This window comes from Amia ocellicauda, chromosome 14 (genome assembly GCF_036373705.1).
Source record: "Amia ocellicauda isolate fAmiCal2 chromosome 14, fAmiCal2.hap1, whole genome shotgun sequence".
NCBI classification, from domain to species: Eukaryota; Metazoa; Chordata; class Actinopteri; order Amiiformes; family Amiidae; genus Amia; species Amia ocellicauda.
Genome location: NC_089863.1, coordinates 27,270,205 through 27,285,309, shown reverse-complemented (window position 1 = coordinate 27,285,309; position 15,105 = coordinate 27,270,205). Strand labels below are relative to the sequence as shown.

The window sequence follows — 15,105 nt, the reverse complement described above, 5'->3', positions numbered from 1 at the left end:
CTTAAAAATAATGTTCCCGTCTTTCCGAGCCAGGCTGCTTCTTTGCAAGAAGTTCTCGTTTCTATGTGCGTGAGTCAGAGGGAGAGAACATTTCATGCAATGACACACTCAAACACACACAGATACACACACTCAAACAATCACACACACACTGGGAGATGTGGGACTCGAAGCATGTTTTGAGTAAAGTGTAAAGTGTACATACATTTCAATAATGATAATAATTACAACAATCTACTATTAATAATAATAGAAAAATACTAATGATAATAACAATCTGAGGGGAGTCTGACACAGAGCTCACAGGGGGTAGACATGGACAGGGGCCACTGCGGCCGGCTGGCTGCAAACAGCCACGGCCTTCAAATCTAACCATAGCAATGCAGCTCTGTGGGCCCGGTGCACAGGTCACTGCCGACACCGAAACCAACCAACTGAGGAGGAAGAAAGAGGAAGGGCAGTTGAGGTTTTCCTGGCTAATAAAAGCTGACCCCTGACCCCTGCAGTTTCTGTCACTGGAGAATCAGGTGCTACACTGAGGAGGGGAGGCGGGAGAGAGAGAAAGGATGAGCGAGAGGCGAGAGGTTCAAAGAGAGAGGTGAAAGGTGCAGAGAGAGAGAGAGAGAGAGAGATAGAGGTGAAAGAGATATGTGGGGAAGCGCAAGAGAGAGAGAGAATGAGATCAAAGAGGCAGAGGGCAGTGTTGTGGGAGGTGGGGCACCACCGCATCAGAGAGGAAGTAACCCTCGCTGCGGGAGTGCGTGTCTGTGGTGCAGAGGCTCGAGAGAATAAAGACAGCAGAGGCACTTCCTGTCACAGGCCTGTGGTCACTGGGGCTCTTCACTTGCATCTTTCACTTCCCAGAAGAGACAGCTGAGCTGCGAAGAGCAGAGCTTCAACAGGAAGACACACACGCACACACACACACACACACACACACACACAAACGAACGTGTATAGAGCTCAGGGCAGTATGTGTGAGTGAGAGTGAGGTTAGTGGCAATAGTACCACTATACAGATGACTGACTGAATGAACGCAACACAGCCACGCACTTTGAAAAGTGATAGTATTGCTTTAGCTCAAACAGGAGTGAGTGAGAGTGAAAGAGAAAGTAAAGTGTGTGTGTGTGTGAGAGAGAGAGAGACAGAAAACAGACCCCTTAAGCTCATACTGACCCACACTAACACTGTGAACACTGACCGGGTTCAGGTCAGCACTCCTTTCCTGCCCCCAATCAGAGTGAACCAGATTATGAAGATCAAACCTCCTGTCTGGATCACTGGGACACAGAAACTAAATCCCACAGTGAACTGGATCACTATTGAACCCTAAACAGAGAGTCCACCCTGCAGAGTCTCTTCACTGTCAGAGATACGAAGCAGAGACAGATCTGACCCAGTACCGGCTCAGTGACCACAGCCTGGACAGACAGACGGGCCGACACAGGCAGAGCTGGCTGCCCAGAGAGGAGCGGCGCTGCAGTCACTGAGAGACAGGAGAGGTGGACACAGAGAAGAGAGGAGCTGCGGTCACTGAAATACAGGAGAGGTGGATCGAGGGATCATTGTTTTTTAGGTTCCCCCCCACCAACACTAGACCCTCTCGGTGATCGGATTAGATGTACCTCTTATACCTCTTATGTCCGCAGTTATGCGCAGATCTGCGCTGTGCCACCAATGGGATCAGAAGATTTCTGCAGATCTGTGCAAATCTGCAGAAATCTGCGCAACAAACACAAAAAGCGGAGAGAAAAGTGTGAAGTAGGTTTGGCCGCTCCCGGAGCGGAGCTGGAGCTGGCATTGCTGGAGCAGGAGCTGAGGTCATGGAGCTGCTTCACTCTTTCCCCCTTCATTAAACTCACCCAGATATTAAGTCCAGTTTTCTTAAATTAACAAAATATGTAACTTCATAGGTATTGTTGTGTGTTGGGTGTTAATATCAGTTCTCACTCTAGCTATTAGTACATAATACATTATTTTTTATTAATTGTAATTATATGACACCTTCACTTTCTCACACCTCTCACTTTCTAGAATTGATTCTATAAACTCAGGGCATCTCTCATAAACCTCTTGCAAAAGAAGTGTAGCGTTATGTTGGGTGTATTTGGATAAGAGCATTTGGGCTCTGAGCTGAAGCACTGATCTAAAGAAAACCTCTCCCCCCCAAAGTTATCAGATTCCCTTAGCTCATCAGCTTGGAACTGGTTTGCATCAAAGTGACAGTTTTGGGGAGGATGGCACCGAGAAGAGGCCAAATAGTTTGGAATTCTGCTATGAGATGTCTGGAGAAAGGGGCCTGTAGGTGATAAAAACTCTTTGAAGTGGACGAGAGCCGAAATCCCGACATAGAGCCACGAACCCAGGCCAACCGGCATTTCCAAAAGATGGCATGGATTGACATCAGTCATAAATCAAGCCCCCCTCCAATAGGACACTGGGGGCTGAAACCGAAATCCAATCTCAAGAACTCAGGGACCAATCACCTGTTGATTTGACAGACTATAAGGAACAGCAGACAGTCTTTCTCTCTCTCTCTCACCTGAACCAGTAACTCGCTGCCACAGCTCAACCTGTGGCTCTGTTGCCAGAACCGGAACCAGAAACCAACCAAGTCTTTGCCGGCAACAGAAGAGTTAAACTGGGAGAAGGAGATTGAGCCGTACGAAGAATTCTTTTAAAGGACTTTATTAAATAAAGAACTTTACAGACTGCGCTGCCCGCCTGTGCCCACCTGATCAGTGGAGTTTTACAGCTGGACAATTGACTAAGTCGACTGTATACGAAAGTGTCAGTCATTTAAATAGCTATTGAGTCTTAAGAAACTTGACCCTTGGAACGAACAGGGCCCTGCTTTCCTCAAAGACTTTGTCTTCAAATAAGTACGGTGAGAGACCCTGCTTGCCAAGAAGATTTTGTGCACAACCTTGGAGCCTTCAAACCAGTGGAAAATCTGTTTGGAAAAGACTCTACTTTCGCGAAACCCCAACTTCCAGGTGCATCGACTGAGTGGAAGTTCTTGGACAAAGCCGAACCGGACTGCCTTTGTTCCAAAACACACGGACCTCGTGCCGTGTGCTGTTATCTGAGCCCGAAGCCAGAGAGGCCTCTCTGCGACGAAGTTCAGATAAGTTTAACAGTTTGGAGTTCATGATTCATGACATTTGAGAAATCAATTAGAAATGTTAATCTGTGATTCATAACTCTAGAATGTGTAATATCATTTAGTTTTCTTAAATATAAATGTGTGTTGCATTAAACTGTTTTGTTGATAATTTTAGAAATAAAATCTGTCAACGCCGAGAAATATCTTCTCATTCCTGTTTAACTGTTTAGTCTGAAATTGACACAAGTTAATAGACATTAGATTATTGGTGGCCCTGCCTATCCTTAATCATTGAATAATAATCAGTTAAGGGAAATTGTGGTAACAAGTAATGATAGGATCTTTCTCGGCACCTAAACATAAATGAGACTGATATATATATAACGAGAAGTTACCTGACATTAAATACTAACCTGCGTAGTTATTTAATGTCTGACTAACAATACTAATGAGAGACTCACCTTTGTCTTACTAATCGGTATTGTAGTCAATGTGTTTATAACCTTTTTTGTTTAACGATTTGTGTTATCATATGCGATCCCATGGTCTTTGATCTGGTCACGGAAGTGATTTGTCTTTGATTTGTTGATCTAGAGTTGAATTTTAATTAGTTTTTCCCTTTTGTATAATTAGTGTAGTGCTACATTTAGTCTTTGTTTTGAATAAATTTGACAATTTATATCTTTGGAATTGGTGTCTGCGTCCAATTATTACAGAAATTGAGTTCTACAAGATTCCAGGATTCGTGATAAGGTGATACTATAAATTCACTTCTTTAATTGAAATTTATAAGTGTACCTTACACTACAGAAGTAAAGTCCACTTTAACTGTAAAGTTTTAAGTATTTCCAAATTCTTCATCTACCTCATTAACCTCATTTTATAGCCATCTGTTATCTGAAATGTCCAAAAGATGGTTGCCAGGGAGTTAAGGTCACATGCAGGAGTCATGCCCCCTGCACCTTGTTTGCCACTTTTGAGATACGAAAATAACGGACCCCTGGTGGGGGGGTTTGCGATATGTCAACCTAGAGGGGGTGCTGGCAATTAGACGTCAATGGATGTGGGGTTGAGGGCAAATTGTACACTAATACAATTTTTAACGACATATTCAAAATACTGGACAGGGGTCAAAGTACATACACTACATGGTCAAAAGTATGTGGACACCTACTCGTCAAACATCTCATTCCAAAATCATGGGCATTAATATGGAGTTGGTCCCCCCTTTGATGCAATAACAGCCTCCACTCTTCTGGGAAAGCTTTCCACTAGATGTTGGAACATTGTTGAGGGGATTTCAGCCACAAGAGCATTAGTGAGCTCTGATGTTGGGTGATCAGCCCTGGATCACAGTCAGCGTTCCAATTCATCCCAACGGTATTTGATGGGGTTGAGGTCAGGGTCAGGTACAAGCCACTCAAGTTCTTCCACACCAATCTTGACGAACTATTTCTGTATAGACCTCACTTTGTGCTGAAACAGGAAAGGGCCTTCCCCAAACTGTTGCCACAAATTTGGAAGTGCAAAATCATCTAGAATGTCATTGTAGGCTGTAGCATTAAGATTTCCCTTCAGTGGGAGTAAGTGGCCGAGCCCTGAGACCATTATTCCTCCTCCAAAATAAGTTGGTCTATGCATTTGTGCAGGTAGCGTTCTCCTGGCATCCGCCAAACCCAGATTCCTCTGTCGGACTGCCAGATGGTGAAGCGTGATTCGTCACTCCAGAGATCGCATTTACACTGCTCCCGGGTCAAATGGTGGCGAGCTTAACACCACTCCAGCCGACGCTTGGCATTGCGCATGAAGATCTTAGGCTTGTGCAACTGCTCGGTACAGATCTTCACGGGTCCACCCATACGGATTTGGGTCCATATTTTAAACGGTCAGCTGAGTCCGGCTCGGGTCCCATTCTTGTACTTCGGGTCCCGGGTCTGTTTAACATTGTGTGTAATACCCGAGTGACGCGATTACTTTACCAATTGATGATTGGCTCTTTTATTCAGAAGCCCGGACTTATTCCGCCATATGTCAGATGACGTAAACAGAAGGGCATTATTGGCGTTGGCACGATTTTTGAGATTTCGTGATTGGAGTTCTTTCGCTTTGTATCTAAAAAAGACTATTTTTATGAGCTATGTACTTCAGCACTCAACAGTCCCGTTCTGTGAGCTTGTGTTGCCGACCACGTGGCAGCTGAGCTGTTGTTGCTCCTAGATGTTTCCTGTTAACAATAACAGCACTTACAGCTCACCAGGGCAGCTCTAGCAGGGCATCCTATGACGATGCCATGTTGAAAGTCATTGAGCTCTCAGTAAAGTTCATTCTACTGCCAATGCTTGTGTAAGGAGATTGCTGTGTGGCTTCATTTTAGTGGCTCTCAAAAGTATTCACCCCTCTTGGTCTTTTCCACATGTCATTGTGTTACAACATGAAATCAGAATGGATTTAATCAGTCAACATGTAATCAACGCTGAAAATGTCCATAATGTCAAAGTGAAAAATATGATCTGCATTTTTTTCTAAATTAATTACAAATACAAAACAGAAAATAATTGAATGCATAAGTGATCACCCCTTCAGTCAATATTTGGTAGAGGCACCTTTGGCAGCAATTACAGCCATGAGTCTACGTGGAAAAGTCTCTATCAGCTTTGCACATCTGGACACAGCAATGTTTGCCCATTCGTCTTTACAAAATTGCTCAAGCTCCATCAAGTTGGATGGGGCCATTGGTGAACAGCAATGTTCAACTCTTTCCACATATTCTCAATTAGATTGAGGTCCGAGCTTTGACTGGGCCACTCCAGGACATTGGCCTTTTTATTTTTAAGGCACTCCATTGTGGCTTTGGCTGTGTTTGGGGTTTCTGCCCTGCTGGGCACAAACATTTTAATAGTGCACATCACAGAACATGTATTGCACTTTAACATACACTGAAATTGATTTAGTAATACATACAAATGTAAATAGTGCACTGTGCACATTGAAATAACAGCAACAACGAATAAAGCATTTATGTAAAAAACACCCACGCCATAAATACACAGTACTGGAAATTCTACATTACACAGTGTACATTAAAAAACAAAATTTATTAAAAATACGATACTATCAAAAATCATTAGCTGACAACGGGGAAACTACTGTAGTAGGCTAGCTATCAAAATGTGACCCTCCACCACAAAACCAGTCACATCACCAACACTTAAAAAAATGATATATAATTTGTTAAGATATGTTAATTCCTCACAAAGTTATGACATTTTATAGTCCCACTACTTGGAAAATACAAAACGGTTTTTAAAGTTCCGCTGACATTCTCTTCATAAACTCCTCAGCAGTATACACTTATATCCATCATATTTCCATGACATTTAGCACACACATATCCCTGACTGGTATTCTGACCTCACTCGTCTAGACACTATGCTCCAGTCACAGATTAAATGCCCCTCTCCCTCTCGGGCTGACATGGTCTTCTGCCCCGTTTCCAGTGGGCTGTCGAGCTGCCCCTCAGCGCGGCCAGGCTGTAACCGTACCCTACACTGCACCCGCAGCGCCTCCACTCAGTGTCTGAGACACGGAGGGCAAAACCAGTCTGGGACCCTCGGCACTCTGGGACTGGAATACCGCTAAAATTACAGTGCAGTAAACTTTGGGCTGAAATGTTTTTACCATATCTAACACAGTTATACCAGATATTCAACAGTACAAACCGGGACACATTGAAACAATATATAAATTACATTTATTTCGTTTATTTTGTTTACCAGCACATCGTAAATAACTGTGTTGCTTCTCCCTGTATCACTGACAATATAGATTCATTTAAGTATCCTAGATATTCACCCTTATTATGTATCTGTGGAGAATGAGCTGCGTTGCATTATGAAATACAGTGTGCTGGGTTCAAATCTGTCCCGTGCAGCCACTACATGTCTATTGGTCCTCTCGGTTGAGTCAGCCTTCTTACAGCTCAAAATTAAGTATAACACAAAGGAGGGGCAGTAAGTACAACAAACATAAAATAGCTGATTGAAGAAGAAAAGAGAAACAGGAAGACTAAACATGACAGGAGGATTAGTGTCACGGGAGGTGTGTGATGAGCCAATTAATCACTGATTAGTTAATTATTGTATTTGTTTCTTTCACTTTTATATTGTTGCGTGCACTTTGATTTATTTTCATTTATGAAGTATGTTCTTTGACTTCCTTATTTTGCTTTCTGTCGAGCCTGCCGGGGAGAACATTAGAGTGGGTTGATGAGTTCCTCCCTCATATGCCAAAGGAGGTGGCGTGGTCTGTTGCATAGTGGCCCCTAAGCACCCACTAGGGTGTGGCACGCGATTTCCATATGTAATTGTGAAAATACTTGAAATAACAATAGTTGTTTCAGGGCAAGTTATTTAAAAATACTATAATATTTTCAAATACAAATACCAATTAGTATCTGTAATTGACCCAGGTCTGTGCAAACTATCAGTCCCTACAAAGCACTGTGGAGCAGTGGTCAGTGCTCAGGGTTTCTAACTGGAAGGTGGTGTGTTCAAATCCTGTCTGGGTACTTCACTTGGGTAAACCTGAATGTGTACAATATGTAATTTACTCTGGATAAGGGTATCTGCTAAGTAATTGATCATAATAAGGTGATGATCATACTGTGGGATGTATATGGTCTGTGACTGTTGCTCAGCTCCAGCTCTTGCATACAGTCTTCACACTAGGGTTGGCTCTGGCTCCAAAGGTTCAGCTCTGGAGTTAATGGAGACTGATGTGGCTGTGCTGGCAATGAACTTTTGGACAAACTAGTCTGGACTTTTCAGATAACAGATGGCTAGAAAATGAGGTTAATTTAAGTTAATTTACAGTTAAAATGGACTTTACTTCTTTTGCAAGACGTTTATGAGAGATGCCCTGAGATTATAGAATCCCTTCTAGAAAGTGAGAGGTGTGAGAAAGTGAAGGTGTCATAATTACAATTAATAAAAGAGAATGTATTATGTACTAATAGCTGGAGTGAGAACTGATCTTATTTTATAACCCCCAACACACAACAATAGGTTTGATCTTTATAATCTGTTTGATTGGGGGCAGGAAAGGAGTGCTGACCTGAAGCTGGTCAGTGTTCGCAGTGTTAGTGGGGGTCAGAATGAGCTTCAGGGGACTGTTTTCTGTCTTGCTCTCTCTCTCACACAATTTACTTTCTCTTTCACTCTCACTCACTCCTGTTTGAGCTAAAGCAATACTATCACTTTTCAAAGTGCGTGGCTGTGTTGCGTTCATTCAGTCAGTCATCTGTATAGTGGTACTATTGTCACTAACCTCACTCTCACTCACACATACTGCCCTGAGCTCTATACACGTTCGTTTGTGTGTGTGTGTGTGTGTGTGTGTGTGCGTGTGTGTCTTCCTGTTGAAGCTCTGCTCTTCACAGCTCAGCTGTCTCTTCTGGGAAGTGAAAGATGCAAGTGAAGAGCCCCAGTGACCACAGGCCTGTGACAGGAAGTGCCTCTGCTGTCTTTATTCTCTCGAGCCTCTGCACCACAGACACACACTCCCGCAGCGAGGGTTACTTCCTCTCTGATGCGGTGGTGCCCCACCTCCCACAACACTGCCCTCTGCCTCTTTGATCTCATTCTCTCTCTATTTTGGGCTTCCCCACATCTCTCTTTCACCTCTATCTCTCTGCACCTCTTGCCTCTCTCTCATCCTCTGTCTCTCTCTTCCGCCTCCCTTCCTCAGATAGTGTAGCACCTGATTCTCCAGTGATGGAAACTGCAGGGGTCAGAGGTCAGGGGTCCGCTTTTATTAGCCAAGAAAACCTCAACTGTTCTTCCTCTTTCTTCCTCCTAAGTCGGTTTGTTTCGGTGTCGGCAGTGACCTGTGCACCGGGCCCACAGAGCTGCGTCGCTATGGTTAGATTTGAAGGCCGTGGCTGTTTGCAGCCAGCCGGCCGCAGTGGCCCCTGTCCATGTCTACCCCCTGTGCCAGACTCCAATCAGATTGTTATTATCATTATTATTTTACTATTATTATTAATATTGTTGCAATTAATATCATTATTTAAATGTATGTACACTTTACACTTTACTCAAAACATGCTTCGAGTCCCACATCTCCCAGTGTGTGTGTGATTGTTTGAGTGTGTGTATCTGTGTGTGTTTGAGTGTGTCATTGCATGAAATGTTCTCTCCCTCTGACTCACGCACATAGAAATGAGAACTTCTTGCAAAGAAGCAGCCTGGCTCGGAAAGACAGGAACATTATTTTTAAGGGTGATGTTTCAAGGGCTTGTGTGAGTGTGTGTGGTAGTTTGTGTGTCAGTTTTATCTTGAGAGGGAATTGAAGGCGGGGCTGAGCTGGCACAGTTGAGGAAGCTGAGGTTTGTGTGAGTGTGTCTCTGTATGTGTGAATGTGTGTGTGTGTGTGTGTGTGTGTGTGTCTGTGTAAGCCAATGTCCTGTGTCTCTCAGTGTCACTCTCCTGCAGGCAGTATGGGAGCCGCTACTCTGTGCGCTGTGCTGTGTGAGTACCACCGTCTTTCTCTACTCTCTGAGACACTGTCTGTGTGTGTGTGAGTACCACTGTCTCTCTCTCCTCTCTGAGACACTGTCTGTGTGTGTGAGTACCATCGTCTTTCTCTCCTCTCTGAGACACTGTCTGTCTGTGTGTGTGTGTGTGAGTACCACCGTCTCTCTCTCTCGTCTCTGAGACACTGTCTGTGTGTGAGAGTACCACATTCTCTCTCTCGTCTCTGAGACATTAGACACATTTACATGGCCATCCCTGATCCGGATCAGACACATCGGTACATTTGATCCTGGCAGTGTAAACGCTTGACTGACTCAAGTCCCAGCATGCACTGCAGTGGCGTGTGTTTTAAAGGCAGGTGGCAGACAAACAGCCTTCACATCAGTGGAGCAGATAGGAGAGCAGATCCCTACTGCCCATATTATATTATTATTATTTTTATTTCTTGGCAGACGCCCTTATCCAGGGCGACTTTCAACATAAGTTCAATACAAAATGCAAGAATACAGTTAAGTACAAGGCATCAAACATTACAAATTCAAATTTACATTAAAAGAAGCAATTCAAGATATAATACATTTTACAACTTCCAATTTATACAGTTAAGTACTGTAAGTGCAGACATACACTCACCTAAAGGATTATTAGGAACACCATACTAATACTGTGATTGACCCCCTTTCGCCTTCAGAACTGCCTTAATTCTATGTGGCATTGATTCAACAAGGTGCTGAAAGCATTCTTTAGAAATGTTGGCCCATATTGATAGGATAGCATCTTGCAGTTGATGGAGATTTGTCGGATGCACATCCAGGGCACGAAGCTCCCGTTCCACCACATCCCAAAGATGCTCTATTGGGTTGAGATCTGGTGACTGTGGGGGCCAGTTTAGTACAGTGAACTCATTGTCATGTTCAAGAAACCAATTTGAAATGATTCGACCTTTGTGACATGGTGCATTATCCTGCTGGAAGTAGCCATCAGAGGATGGGTACATGGTGGTCATAAAGGGATGGACATGGTCAGAAACAATGCTCAGGTAGGCCGTGGCATTTAAACGATGCCCAATTGGCACTAAGGGGCCTAAAGTGTGCCAAGAAAACATCCCCCACACCATTACACCACCACCACCAGCCTGCACAGTGGTAACAAGGCATGATGGATCCATGTTCTCATTCTGTTTACGCCAAATTCTGACTCTACCATCTGAATGTCTCAACAGAAATCGAGACTCATCAGACCAGGCAACATTTTTCCAGTCTTCAACTGTCCAATTTTGGTGAGCTTGTGCAAATTGTAGCCTCTTTTTCCTATTTGTAGTGGAAATGAGTGGTACCCGGTGGGGTCTTCTGCTGTTGTAGCCCATCTGCCTCAAGGTTGTACGTGTTGTGGCTTCACAAATGCTTTGCTGCATACCTCGGTTGTAACGAGTGGTTATTTCAGTCAAAGTTGCTCTTCTATCAGCTTGAATCAGTCGGCCCATTCTCCTCTGACCTCTAGCATCAACAAGGCATTTTCGCCCACAGGACTGCCGCATACTGGATGTTTTTCCCTTTTCACACCATTCTTTGTAAACCCTAGAAATGGTTGTGCGTGAAAATCCCAGTAACTGAGCAGATTGTGAAATACTCAGACCGGCCCGTCTGACACCAACAACCATGCCACGCTCAAAATTGCTTAAATCACATTTCTTTCCCATTCAGACATTCAGTTTGGAGTTCAGGAGATTGTCTTGACCAGGACCACACCCCTAAATGCATTGAAGCAACTGCCATGTGATTGGTTGGTTAGATAATTGCATTAATGAGAAATTGAACAGGTGTTCCTAATAATCCTTTAGGTGAGTTGTACATCCTGGAAAGTAAAGCTAAGATATAAGGTCACAGTCAAGGGTTACGGGAAAGGGAGCAAGGAGGAAATCAATCAATAATGCAAGATGGATGATAAAATGCTATGAAGTGCTATCTAACGGGGATTAAACAGGACTAATATTACAAGTGCTGTCTGAAAAGATGTGTCTTGAGTAAGCGCCGGAATGAGGTCAAGGACTCTGCTGTTTTGACTTCGGTGGGCAGGTCGTTCCACCATTTAGGGTTCAGGGATGAGAAGGAGCGGCTCTGGAGGAAGGAGAGTAGAGAGGAGGCAGAGTTAGTCTTGTGGCACTGGAGGAGCGCAGTGGTCTGGAGGGGATGTATGGAGAGACGAGTGTCTGAAGGTAGCTTGGTGCAGTTTGGTCGAGACAGTGGTAGGTGAGGGTCAATGTCTTGAACTGAATGCGTGCCGCTATCGGGAGCCAGTGGAGGGAGCGGAGCAGTGGAGTAGCGCAGAGTTCTGGATAAGCTGAAGCAGGCAGGTAGTAGTTGCAGGCAGGCCGGCCAGGAGGGAGTTGCAGTAGTCCAGGTGGATTATAATTATACATATATTGTTAAAACTAACACTAAATGGCTTGTTATTTTATGTTAGCAAAAATGTATAATTGTATTTTTATTTTCAATGCTTCAAGTGCGTTGGTTTTACTTGTTAGAATAATTCGTAACGAGACTTCGCAATTTCCGATGCAGCCCTGTGTTCTAAAAGACGCATTTAATATACATGTATAATTCAGCTTGGTCTAGCAGCGTTTTAAAGGCAGGAGGCAGACATGCATCAGTGGAGCAGATCAGAGACCCTTCCCTACTTCCCTTATTACTAATGAAATACTGTTAAAATGAAAACTCAATGACCTCACTGCCCTGCACCATCCTTGTCCTGTTCTGATAGATTAGTATATTGCACATGTGTCATCTGGGCTGCTGTCTTCACTCGCTGTGATGAGTGCCCGTGTTTCTCATATGTGTTTAGTGCTGAGGTCCCAGTCAGGCAGTGCTCAGCCATCAACGTCTCTGGGGAATTCCTGAGCTCTTTGCTCTTGAAGTCTTTCTTGGTCTTTGAACTGCTTTGTGTGTGTGTGAGGGGGGGGCGGCTGTGCTGCTGTCACAACTGAAAAAGTGTGTCTTGGGATCCTATCCTTATATGTGGTATGTTTTAATGTGTTATCTTGTTATTTAAATTATTATATATGTGGTGTGTTTCTCTAGCTGGGGTACAGAGGCCTACCTTATCAGCTGTTCTTGGCTTCTTTTCTTTCCTTTCCTTTTCAGCCTTCTCTTCTTTGTCTTTTCTCTTCTATTAATTTGTGTTTTTCTGTTTGTTGATACCATCTACCGTGTAGTGATGTCTGTGTCTATTTCTCTATATAGAGATATGTGCAAATGTTTATATATATTTTGAAGTTCCTTTGCTTCTTATTCAATATATTTAGGTTAAATTTCCTGTATTGTATCTCTCTCTCTCTCTCTCTCTCTCTCTCTCTCTCTCTCTCTCTCTCTCTCTCTCTCTCTCTCTCTCTCTCTCATTTCTGATTCCATGACTAACATAGGCAGTGTTGACAAAGCAATTATTTTTATTCAAATAATACAATATATCTGAATAACAAGAACAGCAAAAATCATAATAAATAATACAAATTCGGTGAAAAGACTAATAATAACAGTAATGACAGAATAATAGTAATCCTCTGAGCAGTGTAAAGCCATCAGATCAAATGTTCCTCTCAGGGAGATGGTATACTCGTCGGTACGATAGATCCTGGCCATGTGATGCTCGACTGGCTCCAGTCCCAGCATGCACTGCGGCGGCGTATGTGTTACAGGCAGGAGGCAGATAAACACCCTTCACATCAGTGGAGCTGGACTCCATTCAACTAATTACGTGACTTCTAAAGACAATTGGTTTCAGCACAGCTCAATCAGGTGTATCAGAGCAAAGGGGGTGATGACTTATGCATTCAATTACTTTCTGTTTTGTATTTGTAATTCATTTAGAACAATTTGCAGATGATATTTTACTGACCATCCCAGCATCAGGATATCTTCTTCCAATAATTTATAGACAGACAAACAGAGAAGTCAATATATCAAAAGACAGAAGGCAGGCAGGCAGACAATCAGAAAAACCAAGGAACAGATTGGACAGCCAAAAAACAGACACCTAAGTTACATTTTTATACTTTTGAGATTCAAGTAGAAATGTCATAATTATATTCATGTATGAAGATATAAAGGAACAGAAAATGTAAAGAGAGAAAAAAGGATCAAGGCAATAAAAAGTGAAGCATTGAGTATTGTGAGTACTACAGACTAGTGTTTTGAGTTGTGTGTGTGTCCGCGTGTGTGAGGCATTAATTACAAGATAAATGCAAAATATTTGCATTTTTCTGTTTGGGGGTGGGGGGGGGATCCTTGTCTGGTGCTCAATGTGAAGCTTTGTGATGTTATCCCATTCTTAGTTACCGCTGCCATAGGTGAAGTGTATAATGTCTTTATCCAGTGAATGAACGATTCAAAAACCAATTACCAAAGTAGAAATGTCCAGTTCACTGTGTCAAAGGCTTTTTCTGTAGCTAATGATACAATTATTGTTTAAATTGAGTAGGCGACGCATGTTGTTTGAAGAGCGTCTACCTCTGATGAAGCCAGTTTGGTCGGGGTAGATAAGCAATGGAGTTACCGATTCTAATCAGGTGGCTAGAGCTTCACTGATTATCTGAAGGTCTGTATTTATTAGATATAGGGGGCGATAGCTAGAGCATAGTGTTGGGTCCTTGTCTGGTTTAAGTAATACTGAGATAAGGGCTGTGTTCATGTGTGGAGGAACTGTAGAAGATTGTTTTAATTTGGATGCCATTTTGGTAAATAATGGTGAGATTGTTTGCCAGAAGTGTTTATAAAACTCGGTAGGGTTCATGAATGGCCCAAAACCCCCAAATATTTTAGTTTTCCAATTGCTTATTGTGGAACGAAAATTGAATGACCAAAACACGGACCATATACACAGATGGATGTTAACTGGACTGGACTGAAACTGCCTAGAAAGCAAAGCGTCTCTTTTCCTTTTTCATCAGGGATGAGATATCTGAGGTTTCACCAGGAGCAGTAATATCCAAACTGAAAACGGGAAACGATGTCATTCTCTATTTTCTGTCTGTGAGAAAAACCTAAAATACAAAATCACTGTGACATTGCTATCACACTCTAGCGTCTGCAGGCTGGAATTACATCTGTTGGTATATCACTTACCATTCGGTAATCTAATACTCGTTTGAATTTTGTGTATGGTCTGTCCCCAGGGCCGTTTGTAGCCTTTTGGGGGCCCTAAGCAGGATTTGATTTGCCCCCCCCTCACTTTTTTCCCTCATCCCATTTTTTTCAATGACATAGGTTTAGTGTCTTACACATTTTTGCCCCAGGCTCAGTCATAGTCAGCAGCACCTGTAGTCTGAAGTCTGTCAGTCAATAAAGGTCCTGACAGATATTGCAGATTTAAATAAGTGTCTAAACCAGGGGTTCTCAGACTTTATCTTGAGCCTCTCTGATCAATGACAAAAAATGACTGCGCCTCCTCATAGTTTATAAGAACAATACAGC

General features: G+C 43.1%; 1 protein-coding gene across 1 annotated transcript in view; it reads left to right on the top strand.

The window, feature by feature from the left end:
- Nucleotides 1-9,521: 9,521 nt before the first annotated feature.
- LOC136767370 (basement membrane-specific heparan sulfate proteoglycan core protein) overlaps nt 9,522-15,105 on the top strand; it is a 47,561-nt gene continuing 41,977 nt past the window's right edge. Inside the window, exon 1 of the mRNA XM_066721136.1 lies at nt 9,522-9,634. Within this exon, the coding sequence (XP_066577233.1) occupies nt 9,523-9,634 (112 nt within the window). The 5' untranslated portion in view covers nt 9,522. The remainder of the gene's footprint in view (nt 9,635-15,105) is intronic.